Genomic DNA, 20,572 nt, shown 5'->3' with positions numbered 1-20,572 from the left:
GCCTTTCTCCGCGGTTTTCCCTAGGTTATTTTTTTTTCCCGACCTACTGTCACGGACCCTCTTTTTGTCTCCCTTTTCGCGATCATGTTCTTTTTCTGTGTTCAATAAACCCTTTTACGCAATCCCTATGTTATTGTTGTCTGCTTGCTGTCTGAAATAAGCAGCCTTTTCTAAGTCTGTGGTCAAGCTAGCCACACATTCTTTTCAGTTGCGTTTCCCTTTCAGGTTTTACCGCACAGACAGACATCGCATGTGAGTTGCGATTATTTTATAAGAAAAATCATGACTTTCAAGTCACGCGGCAGTATAGCCCTGTGGTCTACGTGCTCGTGTGACACATAGGAAACATGGGTTCGAAACCCGCTGGAGACCTTAATTTAATTGCTTTTGTTGCTCGTTCTGCTTCGTTTTTGAAATATCGACAGTGCTGACCTGCTAATCACTTTTCCGCTCGGGTTTAAATTGGAAGGGCAGAACCGACAACATGTTTATGTAGCTAACGAGTGACACTGTGGTGTCAGCAGCGCTGCCCAGTGACGTCACCGCCCAGAATGAATTGCGTCAACCCTAACCGTCAACAAAAAGACAATTTACTATTTTAACAAATTTTTCAAATTTTATAAAAACAAAAAAATTAAGAAGGGTTGGAATGTCAAATTATCATAACTCATACTAACATTTATCTTTTAAGAACTCCAAGTCTTTCTGTCCGTGGTTCCCTTTAAATCATGTATTGTATTATTATTGTGTGTATTTGGATGTGTCCTCACTCCGGATTTATTTTCAAGTTGAGTGAATTTCACTGCCTCAGTATGAGAAAACATTTGCGATAAATTCTGTACAAAGCCTCTCTTGGTTGCAGGACTGTGACCTTTAAGAATCAGCAAATGAATATGAATTGCTGGTTGAGGGTCAAATGGGTAAATACAATAACTGATAAATAAGAAGTCACGTGACCTGACCTTTATTGCCGAGGAGACATGAATGTGTCGATACAATCATAAAGTTGTTTAAATGTCAGCTAAGGATTCATAATTGCATTTGAAAACCTATTATAGTCATTTTTCATTGAATTGTATATATGAAAAATATTAAACCATTGAGGCATTGGGCACAATTATGAATGAGGATGATAGCAATCTCAGGAATGACTATATTTTTTGGTATACAAGTCGCACCGACTGCTATACAATGTCAAAAAGGTTGAAATTCAAAGTAAAACTATCTATCAGTCTACTTTTACAGTGATTAACTGCTCAAACTTCACTTGATATGCAGTTCTTTCTGATTCTAGCAACATTAGTATTCACGCCTAAGTAGCTGCTTATTTCACAGAGCTGTCATCATCGCTAATAGTCCATCGTGACCTAGTTTCCCAAGTTTGTCTTCCTTGCATTCTGTCGACCTGTCATTGCTTTGCCTGTCAGTGATTTTGTTGATGAAGACGGAGAACAAAGAAAGTAAAGCATTGCTGGCAACTTTCTTTAGGCGTCAGCGCACAAACAAACACGGTGAAAGTGATTGCTTATGAATTTGAAAAGTTGAGGGGGGCTTGAGGTATTTGCGAAATATCATCTTTTCTTCAATGCTTAAAAAAAGTAGACCGACAGAAATAGGCTGGATGATTCATGTTCAACTATGAAGTAAACTGTCACACACAAATGTCACTAAGAAAGTTTTGGATGCAAAGTCACACATGTCGTCAAGCCTAACATGTCCTACATTCCATATAGCAGTTAAAAACGGTCGTTTACCATGCATTTGTCAAAGAAAGGATTTTCAAAATCCTAAAACCTTTACTAACTCAACAGGAGTTTCAACTTTCTCGACTGATATAAAAGGAAAAACAGTCAAGTGAAGATGACAATATACCATTTGATGATCTGTGATAGACTGTAGTGAAACAATTTCGTTTTACCTTGTATAATCTGGGAGACTGTGACTTAAAAGGTACATGTAGTTGGGAAAAAATGGCTCAACATCACCCCCCTTCCTTTAAAACTGCCTGTCCTATTAGTTTTTTTTTTTTCAACAAAGAGCAATTAAAATTGGGGAGTCAATACCCTGTGCAAAACTGCACCTAAAAGTCTCTTGGATCCATATCCCAAATCCAACAGGGAATCGGATATTTTGAATTGAATGCGCAATTATAATCGATTTACAAGGTGCACTTTTGAGACATTGGTGCAGAGAAAGTTTGTTGGATCCTCCTCAAAATTGGTGAAACTGTTCATGAGACATATGACATTGATCAAAATGGTGAGTTTTCATTCACGGGGCCTGAACTGAGCAGAGTGCCTTTTTCTGGCAACACGCCAAATTCAATAAATGACTAATAACACCCTGATCTTGGGTCCAATCCTTTCCATATCTGGCATGTATGAGAGGTATCCCAGCCTGAACACAACTGCATTGAAATATTAACCTTTAGGCCTGGCGCCCCCTGCTGGGGACAGTAAATGTTTTTTTTACTAAACAGGCTCCTCCTCTAAAGGAAAAAAAAAAATCAGCTGACCTCAAACCTGCGTCAGGGGAGCCTTAAGATATGTGTTCACGTGCCTGATGAAAAATATTGAGGTTTGACCTTCACCATTTTATCTCATAACAAATTTTGAACATTCATAACTTGGCAGATATACAACATATCTGCGCCAATCTTGCCATGCTTGTTGAGAGTCGTACCCAGAAGGGTCCTGTGGGGGTCATTAGCATCAACCCTACAGCCCCAACTAGTGGCAACAGAAGGTCACTCATTTTACTTATACATGTCCAGTTCTTTTCAGGCTGGTCAGTGTAGTTACATTACCTTTTGTAATAGTACATTTTAAGGCCCATGTCCACATGTCTCTGTTGCCATGACGATCATTTTTCCACCATTAGAAGAAGTAGACTCCTTCAGGGACTTAGGCAGCTTATGTAGCCACAGAATTTGACACATTTGGTCAAATTGGCCCAATTAGAAGAATGACTTGGTTTTGAATATGGGTGTGGCTGCATAGCTCAGTTGCGCTTTTTTTTTTTTTTTTTTTTTTTTTGTAGGAGAACCTTCTTCAACAGGGTTTTTTTTTCCTCACCTTTTTCATCTCTAGATATAGAAAAACATCTCTGTCAGCCATGTCCACAACACAAAAGAGGTTCCATACAAAAAAGAGGCGAGTTTCGAGCACGTTAGTTTCTCATGAGATGACGAGAGAGGTACAATGTGTGAGAGTGAGCTGCGTGCCATCGAAGTTGTCTGACGTCCGAGTTACGCCAAAATACAAGAGACCATTCAGTCTTGCTTGGAGGCAGAGTTTAATCAATCTTCCTATGCAGTCTCAATATATTACCTTTTTGGAGGTGCAGCTCTTAAATTGAATCTAATTTGTGCAGGTGTACCTTCAGCAAAAACATCTCACATGATAGAACTATGTTTTTATTTATTTTTCCAGTCTGAGTAACTCAGTGGCCAAACTACAGCACATTTAAACGTGCACAACCATTCTGATTGCAATGACTGGAAAAATAGACCCGTCCATTTAAAGCTAATTTTGCAATTTCAGTAATGTGGAAAATAATTACTGCCCATTTGGAGTTAATAACGGCTTGAACCTTTACTATTAGTAGAACCATTCCAGAAAGTACCGTAGAAACACTAAAGCAATGTGTGTCACAGTTTTATTTGTTTTCCTTACAATAACAGCATTACCATTTTCGCACTATGATGTAGTGCTATATTTTAGCATATTTTAAGACAAAAACCACTCTGTAACCTTTGCAAAAAGTAGAAACATTGAAAAGGAGACAGCCGTCATTCAATCAGGCTACTTGCAAAATGTTTGCCAGAATAATCCTAACACCATCATGCTTATAAATCTTACCTTTCTTCAGCTGTATTTTTAATCTGCGACCTTTGCCTTTGGCGTAGGAGCTGCTGGACTGTGTTGTGCTTATTCTGCGCTGGAGGGAAGGTGAAGAATTGGATGAGGTACTAGAGACCAATGATTGTGCTGGTGTGCCATATCTCCGTCTTGGCTCTGGAGTGCTCCCAGCCAGTGATCCCTGTTGACTATAGAAAGTGTTTTTGTGACATATTTTTTAATATATTTTTTTAAATGGGTGTTCTGGTAAAATATAAAGTGTGAAGACATGATGCACAGACCTGGACGTCCGCCCACCGACTAGGCTGGTCCTGTCACCCGAATGCGTAGAGTCTCGGCTGAATCGGACTCTGTTTGAATGAGGTGAGCTAAGTTCACTTTTGCTTGCAAGTATCTCGTACTGCCGTTTCATGGCGGCTGGGACGACATGAAAAAGGATGACGGGGGAAGACATCGCCTGCGTGAAAATGTTCTGGGCTCTAGTGTAGAAGAGAAAGAAGGGAGGAAACATCACATATAGACAGAAATTTATTTGTTATAACAAGATAAGAGAGACAAGAAGAATATGATAAATTATAGCTCTGAAGATAGAAATAGATGAGCGAAGAAGTATTATGTGGTAAGAGGCGATAAGGAGAGTTGGGCTAAGTCTGGTAATGGACCAATGGTCTAATAAAGAGGTCACCAACCTTTTTGAAACAGTGCTTTGAGAAAAGTTTGATATACACATGAAACAACAACTTCAAATGTCCTCATAAGCTTCCAATATAGCAATTATTTGTAAGCATTAAATTGATAAAGTATCCAAAATATGTTTACTCTGAGCAAGTTTTAGGCCAAAATGTGAGACAGCTGCAACAAGCTCAACATTATTCACGGACAAAAATTGTTTAGTCTGTTTTGCCAGTGGCACTTAGCATATAGATAGGCTGGTCAGGAGCAAGTGGATGGAGGAGAAATTGGTGCGGTGCAAGTCTGCATTACAGACCGATAATACAACACCAGGAATATCATGCTGGGTCTCCCTCAATGTCACTGCTAAGATGACTCTGCCACAGCAGGCGGCTCTTTACACAAACACAACCACACATGGCCCTCCCATTTTTATTCATATGGAAATTCGAAATACTACCCTGACATGAATAATGACTGAACGGGCAAGAGTGTCTATATAGTTGTTTACATCACACACGTGCATTGCAATCAGCCTCTACCTAGGCTTGACTGAATGACAAATTACCCTATCAATACATTATGCTGTCACATTAAGGGCATCAACATATTTACCTAAACAAAATAATCTGAGATCACTTTAAGATCTCTTTAAGTCGTAACTGTGAGGTTCACAATCAACACAGAGGAAAATAGAGTGATGGAGGAGCTAAGGGGGAGGAACTCTAGCTTCTTCACTTAGGTGAGATGCACAATTACAATCATACATAATCGTGATGTCAATGTATGTTGCACTGGAGTGGTGACTGTGGAAAGGCAAAGTAGCATTGCCTTCTGTTCACGGAGAATGAAGAAAATGTGTTTATTGATTAAAATGACCATTAAGAAAAATAAATAAACATGACATTTTACAATGTGTAAAAGCGGCAAATTTAGCAAAATAAAAAACCAAGTTCACACTTACAGAGCAAAAATTGTTGTTTAGCTGTATCAGGAAATATGACCCCACTTTTACTCTGGTTTTTTGCACCATTATAAAAGTCAAAATTAATGCATTTTTAAGACATTAAAAATAACGATTTAAGAGCAAAACATGTCAAAACAATTTGTGAAGAAGGAAAGAAAAACTAATTTTATTCCACTGTAACACTGGTTTTTCTCCTCTAATATGTGACTCGACAGCTTTGACTCCTATTGCCCTAAACGACCTTGCACTGGGGTGGGAACCTCTGGATACATCACAATATGATTTGCGATAAAGGCTCACGTTAATAATGAACTCACGATATGGTGATACAATAATTATCAGGAAATTATGCTAGGATATTCATTCAATCCATTTGAAGTGGGAGGGTGCCATCTAGGGCTGTCCCAAACGATTACTTTTCATCAGATTAAACTGCAGACTTTTTTAACGATTAGTCTTTTGATGAACTTTATTTTCAATTAATCTTGCAATAAAATTTTTGTTGACAATTATTAATTCACCAAATCATTTTGGAACACTTAAAGGTTTTATTAAAGTACAAATTAACACATAAATACCAATAATAAATCACACAAATAAACAATGAGGTCAAATGCTGATGGCATTAACTAGTGCAAAAGAATGAAATGTAAACTAAGTCACACTGTGACTTCAGTTTTCCAACAGTATTCAAAAGAATTCTTACTTTCTATTTTTGTAGTATGTCTATATTGTTCTCAGCATTAGAGTGAGCACCAACAGAGTAGATAAATATATGTCACGTATCACTGGAGTGAAGTACTTGAAAAAACTTAATGATACACGTTGATACGACAGTGTATTAGGGCCAAATAAATAATTTAAAAAAAAAAAAAAAAAAAAAAAAAAAAAAAAAAAAAAAAAAAGAAGAACGAGATTAAAGTCGAAATAATGCTACGAGAAACAAAAGTCCCACTTTTACATAGAGGCAGTGTAGCTGTGAGCCGCAACACACTTCACATACACGTACCTTTGCTGGGAGATACCACAAAGCATTAGTATAAATGTTTCTATTGATAATAAGTTGATGTAGATGAAGCTTAAATAATGACTTCCTTTTTGTAAAACCGATCCTAAAACACCAAAATGCTTTCAATATTGTTGATTTTAACGAAGCGCCAACGAGCTATGTGAAGTACTAAGCTGCTTATTCAGCTACATTAGCCCGAAATTACCCCATAATACTCTTTCGTACGACCCACATAGAGGCACCTTCAATAAAAAAATGTTGTCATATTGATTTACGATCCGCCAGCTTGTTGTCTCCTGTCGTCTTCCAAAATTATACCAAGGCGTTGGCGCTTCAGGTGTTCATTCACGGCTGACGTGCTGCCGTAGTATGCAAGCTTGGCATTGCAGAGACCGCAAACCACAGTGTACCCTTCTCTGTTTCGTTGAAATAAGTCCATGCTTTGGTCACTCTGGTGCGCTTTTTGGCTTTGTGCCTCTTTGCCCGTTTGAATCCCGAGCGTACCCCATTCTCAACTTTCCACGCATATGTTCCTTTAACCCTTTATAAATCATCGACGGCATAGTTTGCTCGTCGACACATCTATGTCATCGCTGACGTCGACTATATTGACTAGTCAGGGCAGCTCTAGTGCCATCCCTCCCACGTCAAACAGACTGGACGTCTATGGCCATCAGTGACAGCAAATGCTAGGCAACGGCTTAATTCTGGTGCATTTCACATCACTTCCTGTTGATTTTTGGTCACTTCCTTTTGATTTACAGGTCACTTTCTGTTGATGTTGGATATTTACAGGCCATGTCCTGTTGATTTTGGGTTACTGAAGAGGAAGTGACTCAAGAATGCCCCCAAATGAATAGGAAGTTACCTGAAAATGCCCTAAAATGAACAGTAAATGCCCCCAAAAGACTGGCTGTGAATGCTCAATGCCATTAATGGTGCTAGACGTCCAACCCAGTCAAAATGAATTGGATGTCTAGCGCCGTCAATGGTAGCCAGTGAGCTAACACTATTCTAAAGGAAGATTTTGGTAGCAACAATGCATCGTCTGGAAATGTAATACCTACTGTAATTTTCCATTAAATTCAAGACATTAAGACCTTCACTATCTGGATTTTAAATTGCAGACATTTTAAGACTTCAAGGACCCGCGGGAACACTGTTACTTGCATGTTTAGTTTCTGTTCGAAAGGTATTCATGTAAGATGTGTTTATTTTTGCGGTTTTGCCAAAGAAAGTGTTATATATGGTTATGGATTTTACAGATCCTATTGTGTCACATTAGAAAGGTTTAGCCTGTTAAGGGTCATAGGTGAGCTGGAGTGCACCCTTGACTGATCACCGTTCAACCACATGGCACATATAGCCAAACAACCATTCACACTGAAATATGGGCAATAATGAGTCTTCAGTTAATCTAACGTGCATGCTTTTGGAATGTGGAAGCACGACCCATGTATGCACTGGGAGAACATAAAAAAGCAAAACAGAGAGGTCACAGCTGAGTTTTGAACTTATCACCCTCAGCTGTGAGGCAGAAATGCTAGCCACATTTCCCACCATGCCATTGAAAGTTAAATAAAAAACGGTCTTGATTGTTGATCTTTCAAATCTAATTGTTTAGTTTTTATCAGATAAATATTCGATCTATTAGTTTGGACAGGTTCAACTAATAAAACTGTCTTTGCAGCCTGCATATCTCAATGGCTCATATATTGACCATAGATCAGTACTGTAGTCTATATATTATGTTATAATATGCATGTTCAGGCTCTAGACTCCAGTGAGGTCAAACACTATGTCTTAAATCATCATCCCACTTAAGAAATGAAACGGGAGCAATAGGTCAACAGAAATGAACTGAGTTTCTGTAATTTTGGAAGGTGATCCAATGGTCAATGACTGCAGGTCACTTTGAACTATCAGTGGAAGGCCTGAAAATATATCAGTTTGCAGTGTGCGTGTGTACATGTGTGAGCAGCGTTTTCATAAATATACCATTTTGTGTATGAATAAAGAAATAAAGAGCACCAAACCTTCTCTGCTTTCGCTTTTACACAGTAACCCAGCTAAAAAAAAAACATGCATATGCTGGTTTCTGTATGAGAAAGAGCAGGACTAAATCACAACACATCTAGTGAAGTTCTACTGGATGTGTTGCGTTATGGTACTGATTTTGCTGGTATAGAAACTAGCATGTGCTGGATTTCTTAGCAGGGAAGTTATAGCAGTACTTTAGTGAAAAAAGGAAAGTAATAAAGTAAGTAAGTAAACACACATACACACAGTATACATTATCGGGCTTACTGTTCGAAGCGAAGATTGCGTATATCTCCTTGGTTTATTCTGACAATACAATCATTCTCCTGGAAGAGATGCTCCTGCTCTGCCTTGCCTCCACGCTCCAAACGCTTGACTAGCAAGCCCTGGGTCCTGGAATGCATTGCACAAGAGACCAGAGATATTACATCATTGAGACACACGATGTAGAAAAATTATCTTTTTTTTTGTTTGTTTGTTTGTTTAAAAAATGTTATAAAGAAGCACAAGAGCACAAAAATGATAGTGAATACAATGTGCCATTAGGTCTGTGCTTCTCAATTATTTTCTGTTACAGCACCCCCAGGAAGATGTAAACGTTTCACCCCCCCCAACTCTCTGTCGCCAATTATTATTATTATTATTATTATTATTATTATTATTATTGTTATTATAAGTACACCTCTGTATAAATGGTGTCCTTTTTTAATATTAAAGAACAGAAAGTAATATAAATAAACTTACAATAAAGTGTAACTGTATTAACATTGTTTTGTTTGAAACAGAAAAGACTTAAAGCACACCAATTTGCCTGTATTAAAAAAAATTTTTAAAAAGTCACATCAAAACAGTAAAACATTTTTTAAAAATGGTTAAGAGTCAAGAATCTGCATTGTAAATCTCACTGGAACAGCACCAAACCAAAATTCTAGCATCATCACCTTGTCAAGAGTCAAGTATCTGCATCGGACAAGGTGATGATGCTGGAGCTTTGTTTGGTGCTGTTCCAGTGAGATTTACAAAGATGACTGCCTGAAGAAAACGTCAAAATTCCCTCAGTCCTTAATGATATGGGGCTGCATGTCAGGCAAAGGCACTGGGGAGATGGCTGTTGTTAAATCTTTAATAAATGCACATGTTTACATTGAAATTTTAGACAACTTTCTTATCCCTTCAAATGAAAATATGTTTGTCATTTTCCAAGATGACAACGCATCATGCCACAGAGCTAAACTGTCAAAGCATTCCTTGGAGAAATATGTCATGGCCTGCAAATACCCCAGATCTCAACCCTATTGAAAACCTGTAGTGGAAATTGACTAAAATGGTCCAAAAAAAATGGTCCACAGCAAAGCTCCAACCTGCAAGGATGATCTGGCAACTGCATTCAAAGAGAGTTGGCACCAAATTGATGAAGAATGCTCATCAAGTCCATGCCTCAGAGACTGCAAGCTGTCATAAAAGCCAGAGGTGGTGCTACTAAATACTAGAGATGTGTTTTGATTGTTATTTCTTTGTTTGTTTCTGATGTTTCCATATTTTATTCATCAGAATGGAATGATTCCATATATATTTCCCTGCACTTGCTCTATAAAAGCAACATTTACTGTCCACCACAATGTTTTTTATTCATTTCTTTTAGTGTTTCTGAATGCTAAAGAGTTGCACTTTTGAAGTAATTCATTATTTTTTTTAAGCTTTTTATCCGAGTTTGGTCTACATGATAAAAATGTCTGTGTGAGTGCTCATCCGAGACTGGTGATTCCATACTTTTTGCTTTGGGTTGTAGAACAAAAAAGACAATGTCATTGGACAGAGGGTCAGTTTTTATTTTTGCTGCAGGCAGTATCAGCTCCTTTGCTATGGTGTGAGGTTATTTCGCACTGAGCAACTATGTATGTCACCTAATATGATGCTAACAGTGCTCGCTGGTTTACTGATGTAACACTGATACAGCGGGACAGTGTTTGGCAATATTCGGCACGTTTTCGCTGAAAAAAATAAAATAAGCGGCTTCTCGATGTGATTGCGATTCAATGATTTTGGTTCCTGCTGTTTGCTGTAAACATTTTTAGACACAGTAAAATGACTGGTCTTTCCTCGTTTCCCACCGTATTAAAAGTCAAAGCCAAAACCAAACGCTACGATTCGTAATATATCCTCGTTTTAGCTCTTAATCACTCCATTGCTCTTTGCTGTGTGCTCTTTTTTAATTCGAACATACTGCACACACTCTTAAAATCAGAGTGCTACTGCCACCCACTGAATGGATGTGGAATTACACTTTATTTTAGTACAGCAAAAAAGTATGTTCCCTGAGGTCACATGCGCCACCCCTGGTATTGATCTGTGCCCCCCCCCGGGCGCACACCCAATATTTGAGAAGTACTGCATTAGGTAAACCTGAACAGTTGATGAGATTTATTGTTTGATGCCGTGAATGTTGTTCTTTATAATCAGCAATATAAGAAAATTTCTATAATGTCATTATGTTTAATAAGACATTGACATCACATATTCATATCCTGCAGTATTAATTAATTGTGTCTCACACTCACATTTTTTTTTTCATCTGTTTTAAAGTTTTGTTGACTGTAATGTGGCACTTTTTTCTTTTGCACACTCACGTTGTCAACAGGCCTAATAGATTGAAAGGCAAAAGTTTGTGCAAGGCTAAATTAAAACCTTTAAACAATTGTGTGGTTTTATTGAGAACAGTGAATTTTTCCCATCACCTAATTTTGAGAAGGAGACATTGATTATTTAAGAAGTACTTAAGCACCCTCATGCCAGTGCGATGTCAGCAATACCTTTAAAAAAATAGCTTTACTTTTTCATACAACCCAATCAATTATGTGTATTTCCCGAAAAAATGCATGAGTGATCACTACAAGAATAGTGTGGTACCTCTACATACGAATTTACTTTGTTCCAGGACCTGGTTTGTAAATCAAAATGGCTGTATGTCGAGCGGGATTTTCCCATAAGAATATATTATAATTTGATTAACCCTAACCCAAAAACCTACGTTAAATTATTAATAAATACTGCAGGTACAATTACAAATTACACATAACAAAACAAATTAATTATAAAAACAAAGTGGAATAATAATATTATAACAGTAATAATAGTGGAAAGGATCATATGTCGATGTGATCGTATGTTGAGTTACCACTGTACGTGTATTTCTCAAAATAAATACTTGAGCAATCATTGCAGGAATTGAATTACGAAAATAGAATCTATGTACATGCTTACAGTGACAGGAAAATATAGTGCTGGTACCTACCATAATTTTCGCACTATAAGGCGCTACTGACTATAAGCCGCCGCCCACCAAATTTGACACGAAAACAGCATTTGTTAATATATAAGCCGCACTGGACCATAAGCCACAGCTGTCCTCACTGTAATATGGGATATTTACACCAAAAGAGTAACCGGTAGCACTCTATTTGACAGCGGCATCATACGACTTTCATAAGACCAAAAGAACCACCATGAAGCTTTGAACCAATTGGCTGCAAAGAGTCATTGCTTCAAGAAGCTTCATTTGGCCATGACTGCTCCCTTGGGGGAGACTGTCAACACTGTTGTTGTCCAACATGCCTCCAAGCATGCATTGCAGAGCTACAGATGTAAATAACAATCAAAATTCATGTTCTGTGCTAATTATTTCTTCAGTTACTGTTCCAGTTGTTTCATTAATTGCTAGTTATGGTATGTGATAAAACTTTATTTGACAGTGGTGCCATAAGACTGTCATTACACAATCATAATTATTACATGACACTGTCATGAGTGTTAATGAATGCTTATGACAGATGTCATTTTGTGTCATCCGGCAAATTACCTCACTTTTGAATGGATGTAAAAGATCCGAGCTGGACATAAATGGTGTTAGTATCGTAATTTGACGGAAAACACTTAATGACATTTGTCATTTGGTAGTCAGTAATGCCCATGATAGTGTCATGTCAAAATTTTGATGGTCTTATGACACCGCTGTCAAATAAAGTGTTACCGATTAATTCAAATAAATCAACAAATAAGCCAAACTGAACTATAAGCCGCATGATTCAAAATGAAGGGAAAAAGTAGCGTCTTTTTGTCTGAAAATTATTCAGTTTTAGACTATTATCAAAATACAACAATTCAAAATCACTATGGGCAGGGTAGGGCGTAGAACGCAGAAAAAACAATGTAATCATTGTCTCAAGTTTTAAATAAAAAAAGATCAAATTATATTGTCTCAGCAACAGCATTCACTTTCAGTTTCTATTGGATTGGCCATTTCAATTCTTGTGTTTTCACTGAGCTCATTAATAGCCACGTCCACGTGTCTTAAATGTGACCCTGGTTAATGGAGATGTCAAGGGCAGATTTGCAAAGCTCTTCACCATTTCAGGAAAACAGGACACTCTTAGAACATTGTCTAAATTGGCTTCATAATATGGATATCCACATTCACATGGCAGACTTATCTCAGTCCTCAAAGGGGGTAAAATAGCAACATAAAAACGAAATTGAGGCCAATCAAAGGCCCTATCATCTTCCTCTCTGCTAGATACCACATTGTCAGGTCATCTTAAATGAGTTGAACACAAGAGTAATTGTGGGTGCCTTAGAAGTAGACATGATTGTGCCTCATCTCAGTAGAGTTGGCAGCTTGAAAACAATGTGTTGCCTACATGTCTATTATAACAATTGCAAACCTTAATTGACTTCAAAAAGCCCCAAAACAGCAGACTCAAATCCACTGTCCTCCTGTGCCGCCTTCATAATGTGAATTATTTTCAACAACAATAACGTAGAAAAATCCTTGTCTTTATTAAATGCTTAACCCTTGAGAGTCCAAGGACGCGCCGGCGCGTCCTCAGCGCACGTCGTTTTTGAAGCGCCCTCACGTTTTAATTACGTCACCCACATGCCGTTGGTTGGTCTCGTTTTAAAGTGCGGAAGTTGCGGTTTACTCTCGTTATTATTTGAAGTCAATCGACCAACTAAAACGTGAGATATTGTCATTTAAGTTTTATAGTTTTATTGTCCTTTCAAAAAAACATTCAAACGCTGCATGGATCATTTGTTTATGTCTATATTTCCATGATTTCTTGTCCTTTTTCAAAACGGAAGCTCCATGAAAAAAACACAAATCAAACGAACCCTTTCGAAGTCACAGTGGAAGCACAAAATGCGTTTTTTTTTAAATAAATATAACTGCCGTGTGAAGTTCCACCGAACGAGAGGGAGGAGTGTTCTGAAGCAGCGAGGTGGCGAGCGACGGCCGTTTGGATCGAGCAGCGACTTTGTGTGACTTTGAGAATGAACGGAAAACTTAATTTAGCGCAAGCAATTGTGCTTTTTGATCAACTTGAGGAAGAGGATGGTCCAAATTCGTCATCATCGTCTTCTTCGGAAGAGTCCTCGAGTGAAGATATTGACGGATTTGAACACGTGGGTGACACCATCGACGAGCAGAGGTAAGCCAACTCACTTTTTTTTTTTTTTTTTATCCTGAAAAGGTTTCTTTTGAAAGTTTCTTTTGATATATCAAGACAAAGTTAATTTTGATGCAATGTAAGTGTGTGTTTGTGTATATAATAATAAAATGTGCATATCAGATCAAAGTCGTACTTGCACTGTGTGTATCCCAGGCAGGAATTTATAATTTGTGTTCTTCTTTCCATATGAAGATTAGGGATGTAGCACATATTCAGCTATGATATTCTTTCTATTGTCATACATATAGATTTCCATTATTATTTATTGCTGTATATATTTTTATTTTATACTTTATTATCTTCATAAAGACTGACTTTTTTCATGTACATTTATAGTGACAAAGAAAGTAAAGTGAAATGAAAATGGAAGGTGGAAAGAGGACCGACACCTCATGGAAGTGTGGACTGTGTGATGTAGCCCTGTGTCTAATTCCAGGACGAAACTGCTTTTCGGAGTGGCATGCCTGAAAAAAATTTAACTTGCTTATTGTAAATATTTTTGAAAATACTTTTTTTCCCAATGTTATACTATATATATATATATATATATATATATATATATATATATATATATATATATATATATATATATATATATATATATATATATATATATATATATATATATATATATATATATATATATATATATATTTTTTTTTTTTTTTTTTTTCCCCACAATCAGTCTTCTCAATTTGTGTATATAAATGTGTGTTCAAGAAGCTTGATTGTGTGTACATAGTTTTCATCAGGTGATGGGCCGCAATACCTAAACTCATAAAGAGATGGCCTCTAAACACTTTTTGTGTTAGATGGTATATATTTTTTCACTGTTCTTCACTGTTTGGTCTGCTGTATATAACCTGTTTTGACTAGAGCATGTATAAAGGCAAAAAACGCCTATGGCTATATCTGTTGTTTATGTTGAATTGTCAAATATAAGACTATTTATTCTAAAATTTTTTGGTTGAATGTTCATCCTAACATGTTGAATAAATATTACAAAGTTTCAAAACGGTTCGTTACGCATGTTTGGTTGTCAATTGGACATCAATATTAAAAATTTTGACAAAACGATTTTGGAATTTTTTGTCTTTTTGGGCCCAAAATGATGATATATAATTGGTCAGTGAAGGAAACAACAGTCTGGATATGAAGTTCTAGGTGTCACAAAAAAAGGGACCAAACCAGGCCATCGTAAACAATTCTTTCTTTGAAATATAAAGGCAACTTCAAAGGCATGCAAAATCAGACAAAATAAGCCCAGACCTTAAAGGGTTAATTGAGTGAGTCCACTCAAATTCACTCATGTTTTGATGCTCATGCTGCACAGATGACCAAAAAAAGCAGCAGAAGGGAGGGTGAGAGGCTGTACAAGCATGAGACAGAAAAACAAATAAATTTTAAATAAAAACCCGATCCTTTTCACCCAATTCCAATTCTCTGAAAAATGGCAGCATCGGCCGAATTTCCGATCACGTTTTTCGATCGAGACATCCCTAATTTTTGCACCCTGAATGGAAATGGTCAACTCACATTACAAATCCCAAGCATCTTAGTTTGGAGACATTTAACGGTGAATAAGCATAACTACTATGCTAAGCTCTGACCAGCCCTTGTATAAAGATGGCTTCTACACTCACTTTGAAGTCAACATGTAAATTGGTCCACAACTGATCATGAAAAACCTATGTCGACATTACCGGTTATCATTTTAAAAAGCTTTTATCAGCAACTCTACAATTATTATTATTAAAAAACTAAATGCATACCTCTATAGGGGTTTTCTGCTATTATTTTGACTGTTTATAATTATAATTCCTTTAATGTATTCACTGTATGTATTAATACAGTATCTAGGGAGCAATATGCTTTGACTAATGATATTAATTAGCGCTGCAACAATTAATAAACTCAAGAAATTCGATTTGAAAAAAAAGATTTGAATAACATTTTGCTGCATCGAGTATTCGTTTAATTTGTTTGCATTTACTTTTATTGATATTGAAGGATACACTGCCTTCTAGTGGCAACAATGCATATGACATAACTCATTTCACATGGCTGAATCCAGCTGCTCCCTGTTAAGACCAACATAAACCAAGTTTTGGTTTGAGCTAATGTTTTTTAATGCATTTGTTATTTAGTTTATTGGTATATTTAGCCATGTTTTGTGGGAACATATGTTTGAACCATTTGTTAAGAGCATTGTTAGAAAGGGAAAAGAAAAAAAAAAAAAAAAATTTATTACATTTAAGCTAGCATACTTTTGCTATGTAAGTTAGCCAATTGTTATTTTGTTGTACTGAGATTCTCATGTATTTATATTTTTATAGCGTTTGAGGCTTAGCTCAGGTATTTTAATTTTTTATGTTCTTTGTCCGATTACTCGATTATTGGAACTAAATAGTTCATTGATTAATCGACTACTAACCAATCGATAGCTGCAACCCCAATACTAATAATCACTTTCTGCATGCATGTGTGAGTGACTTGATGTAAAATCAGCAAAGCGAAATAGTGACTACTTTGGCTTGATCACTTGCATTTTTATGATTGCAGTCCAGTTTTGCTGACTGCCTGACCCCAGTGGTTGCCGTCTAGATGCAAATGACAGTTCATTGAGCATAATGCCTCGTTAGCTGTAGCACAAAAAAACAGGAAAGGGGCCATTGTCAAAAATGATCATGCCTGAAGCTTATTGAAGGCTCTGATTGCCGTTAGAGCTGAACTTCAATCTTGGCTTGAAAGGAGCATATTTTATTGAAAACAGCATTACATCAAGGTCAGCAAAACTCTCCTAAAATGAATATATCATGCCCTTAATTCTTATTTTGCTCCTCTGACAAAGGATTTTTCAAGGTGTCACAGCTTCCGAGGGCAACAATGACAATAGATCAAACCTAAATATAGTTTCCCAACACTTGCTTATGCGCAGCAATGGGATTAGTGGCCCAAAATAAATGACACCTATCCAATCATCATGGCAGCCACACCCCTCTACTTCAAATGTCATCCCACTTCATCTCCTTGCGCTGTCTTTCCAACTCATTTTCCCCGTCTGCCGTTCCGTAGAGCTGAGTAGTCACATTCACCTTGATGCTGTCTTGGCCAGCAGCGTGGATTAGTGTTATAGGCAAGCTTTTAGTTTGATTACATTTGGCTACGTCTTCTGTCCTTTATGTTTTTTGCTGGAATAACCATGAACTTGGATACAGTGCTAATCTTGTGCCCTGTAACTGATGGCATGTATTGAGTAAAACTAAATAAATAAATAGGAAATATATTTCAGTGTATATGGGAGGGTAAAAGGAAGCTGAATCTCTTTTAAGACTGAGCAGATATTATTGTGATTAAAGACAAAGGCCAGAATCAGAAAAAAACAAGAGTAAAATGACTTCAATCTGTGTTATTCCCTTTCTGTGGGTTCAAAGTCCTCTGAAAAGTAATATTGAGGGCTAAAGATAGGTTGTTGTTATTTTTGGGCAGAGGAAACCTTTCATTCAAAAAGCAATTGTAGGTAGGCCTGTCGTGCTAACAGATTTTGGTAGGTGATATAATGTCTCATAAATTATTGCAGGTATGCAATAATTGGCACATCGCATGCACCAATAGGAAAGTCGCGCTGTCACACATACTAGCAATTGTGGTGCCGGCATATTTTACTCCATACGTATGTCCGAAATAAAAATATTTAAAGCGATTGATAGATGGATTTATAGCAGAAGCCACGTTTGTGTCTTTGTTTTTTTTTTTTTAAACCTGTCCTGTTCAGCTGTTTGACACGGAGAATGTGAATCTAAAGGTTGGTCTGACCAGTTTTAATGTTTCACATTGAGAGTATTACTTACTCCCATTGTGATCATTCAACATATCTCGATTATTATGAGAAAGCAGCATACAGGAAACGGTTATGGGGGAACAAAAGAAAAGAAACACAAGACATTTCTTGTGTTTCTTTTAGAAATTCAAACAACAACAAGAAATACATTGAACGCCTACACTATTAATATGTTGGTGTTATTATCAGTTAGATGTATTTCCGGTTGACACCATGTGGGGAGCCTGTTGACCAGGGAAAGAAGGGGAAGGGGTTGGGGAAGTCTATAAGCTAAGTGATTGGGAGGGGTAGAGTGTACACAAATCAGCTCTGTGATCTAGGACCCAGTAATCATGTGAATCCCTTGTGAGTGTAAGCCCATTGGCAACAGACCCTACACCGCCTCACCGCCAGTTCCGGCACCGGGACCTCCCATCCGAGCGCGCCCAATCACGTCCAGCCGCACGCGAGCCCCACCAAAAATGCAACTGTACCGCAGACGAGCGGATACACCGCGCAGATGTCAAAAAAGTTTATTCTCTGCACATGTTAGCAAATTTGAAGCCAAAGTATTCATTGCAAAACAGATTTTTCATAATGGGTGTCATCTTAAAGCTATCCTTAGTTTGGAACCTGAAGTATGTGAGATTAACTCCAGAAATCTTTATTTACATGTTGAACATGCATTGCTTTTATTTTGTAATGTTCACTGGGAGTACATTTGCTAAGCTGCTAAACGCAAGTTTTACACTCCGTTAAAAAAAAAAAAAAAAGTGCACTTCTTTTCGTCATGCTTGTGGTGTCAATGATTTTTTTCTTCTTTTTTTAGCATTGTTTGCAAATACTGTTAACCATTGAGTTTTCATGTTTGAAGTGTCACCTTTTCACTGCAATTTTGCAACAATTAAGAATATTTACTATACGGTGTATCACAAAAGTAAGTACACCCCTAGCATTTTTGCATATATTTAAGCATATCTTTTTATGGGAAAACACTGACAAAATGACACTTTGACACAGTGAAAAGTAGTCTGTCTGCAGCTTATATAATAGAGGTGATTTATTTTCCCCTCAAAATAACTCAAAATATATCCATTAATATCTAAACCCCTGGCAACAAAAGTGAGTACACCGCATGGGAACTACGTACATCCTTAATGTCCAAATTGAGTACTGCTTGTCATTTTCCCTCCAAAATGTCATGTGACTCGTTACGGGAGTGCTGTCAGCATTGCTGCAGAGATTGAAGAGGTGGTGGTGGGTGGGGGGGGGGGGCCTCATTCCCTACACAATGCTTGACTGTCGGCATGACACACTTATCTTTGTACTCCTCACCTGGTCGCCGCCACACATGCTTGAGACCATCGGAAACAAACAAATTAATCTTCGTCTCATCAGATCATAGGACATGGTTCCAGTAATCCATGTGCTTTGTTGACATGTCTTCAGCAAACTGTTTGGGGGCTTTCTTGTGTACCATCTTCAGAAGAGGCTTCCTCCTGGGGTGACAGCCATGCACAACAATTTGATGTAGAGTACGGCATATGGTCTGAGCACTAACAGGCCGACCCCCCACCTCTTCAATCTCTGCAGCAATGCTGACAGCACTCCTGTAACGAGTCACATGACATTTTGGAGGGAAAATGACAAGCAGTACTCAATTTGGACATTCAGAGATGTACGTAGTTCCCATGCGGTGTACTCACTTTTGTTGCCAGGGGTTAGGATATTAATGGCTATATTTTGAGTTATTTTGAGGGGAAAATAAATTAAGTCTATTATATAAGCTGCACACAGACTACTTTTCATTGTGTCAAAGTGTCATTTTACCAGTGTTGTTCCATGAAAAGATATACTTAAATATCTGCAGAAATGTGAGGGGTGTACTCACTTTTGTGATATACTGTGTGTTTCCTTATTTGTATGTCTGAACTTTAATTCTACAGTGTGTTGATGACCAACAAACATCTGTGAAAGGAAATGGAGTCTCATATGCGCTCAACAGGCACATAAGCCGAGTGCACACGCAAACACACGCACGCACGCACACGGCAATAAATTGCGTTCGGGAAAATGACCATCCACATTTTCATTTACTGTGCGATAAATCAACTTATTGCATATCGTGGCAGGCTTAATTATAAGGCTAGGCCAACACTTCCTTTTTTTTTACCTGACATCATGTGAACTGAATGGCAATACGTGGATCCCCAGCGGCCCTCCTGTATTGGACACCTCAACTGGCTTGAGCATGGCTCTGCAAGATCATGATGGATGTGGCGAAAGGGGGGAGGGATGTTGTGGCAGGAGACATGCATGATACACACCCAAAAAAAAAAAAAAGAAAAAAACATAAATTACATGGTTATTGAAAAGCATGGTTATAAAAATGACGTCGTCAACATCACTGGCTGGTGGAATTTATGAGAAGCAAGGGTTAGCCTAGCAGTTGCATCATTTTGTCGAGGCAAAGTCCATCCTTACAAAAGTCCCCCCAGTGAAACACAGGGTCGAGAATGGACTGCAATTGAGACTCCTATTAAGTGATTAAGATCGAAATGATGTCTAATTGAAAAATGTGTGAATCATGGAGCTCGGTGTTAATTTGTTCAGATAAAGACATGAAAACAAATGAACACAAGTGACCATAGTATCTTGTTATTCTTATGTGTAGAGTGTTCTTCATGTAGTGGTGTTAGA

At 37.6% G+C, this 20,572-nt stretch overlaps 1 protein-coding gene across 1 annotated transcript in view; it reads right to left on the bottom strand.

Annotated features, from left to right (window-relative positions):
• LOC130909013 (partitioning defective 3 homolog) overlaps window positions 1–20,572 on the bottom strand; it is a 660,821-nt gene that overhangs the window by 344,021 nt on the left and 296,228 nt on the right. Inside the window, exons 8-11 of the mRNA XM_057825056.1 lie at window positions 20,046–20,129; window positions 8,816–8,941; window positions 4,142–4,339; window positions 3,861–4,048 (exon numbers count right to left, since the gene is read on the bottom strand). Of these exons, the coding sequence (XP_057681039.1) occupies window positions 3,861–4,048; window positions 4,142–4,339; window positions 8,816–8,941; window positions 20,046–20,129 (596 nt within the window). The remainder of the gene's footprint in view (window positions 1–3,860; window positions 4,049–4,141; window positions 4,340–8,815; window positions 8,942–20,045; window positions 20,130–20,572) is intronic.

Source organism: Corythoichthys intestinalis, chromosome 20 (assembly GCF_030265065.1).
Source record: "Corythoichthys intestinalis isolate RoL2023-P3 chromosome 20, ASM3026506v1, whole genome shotgun sequence".
In the NCBI taxonomy this organism is placed as follows: Eukaryota; Metazoa; Chordata; class Actinopteri; order Syngnathiformes; family Syngnathidae; genus Corythoichthys; species Corythoichthys intestinalis.
The sequence above is the reverse complement of the archived record's forward strand: the minus strand, read 5'-3'. Positions and strand labels throughout refer to the sequence as shown.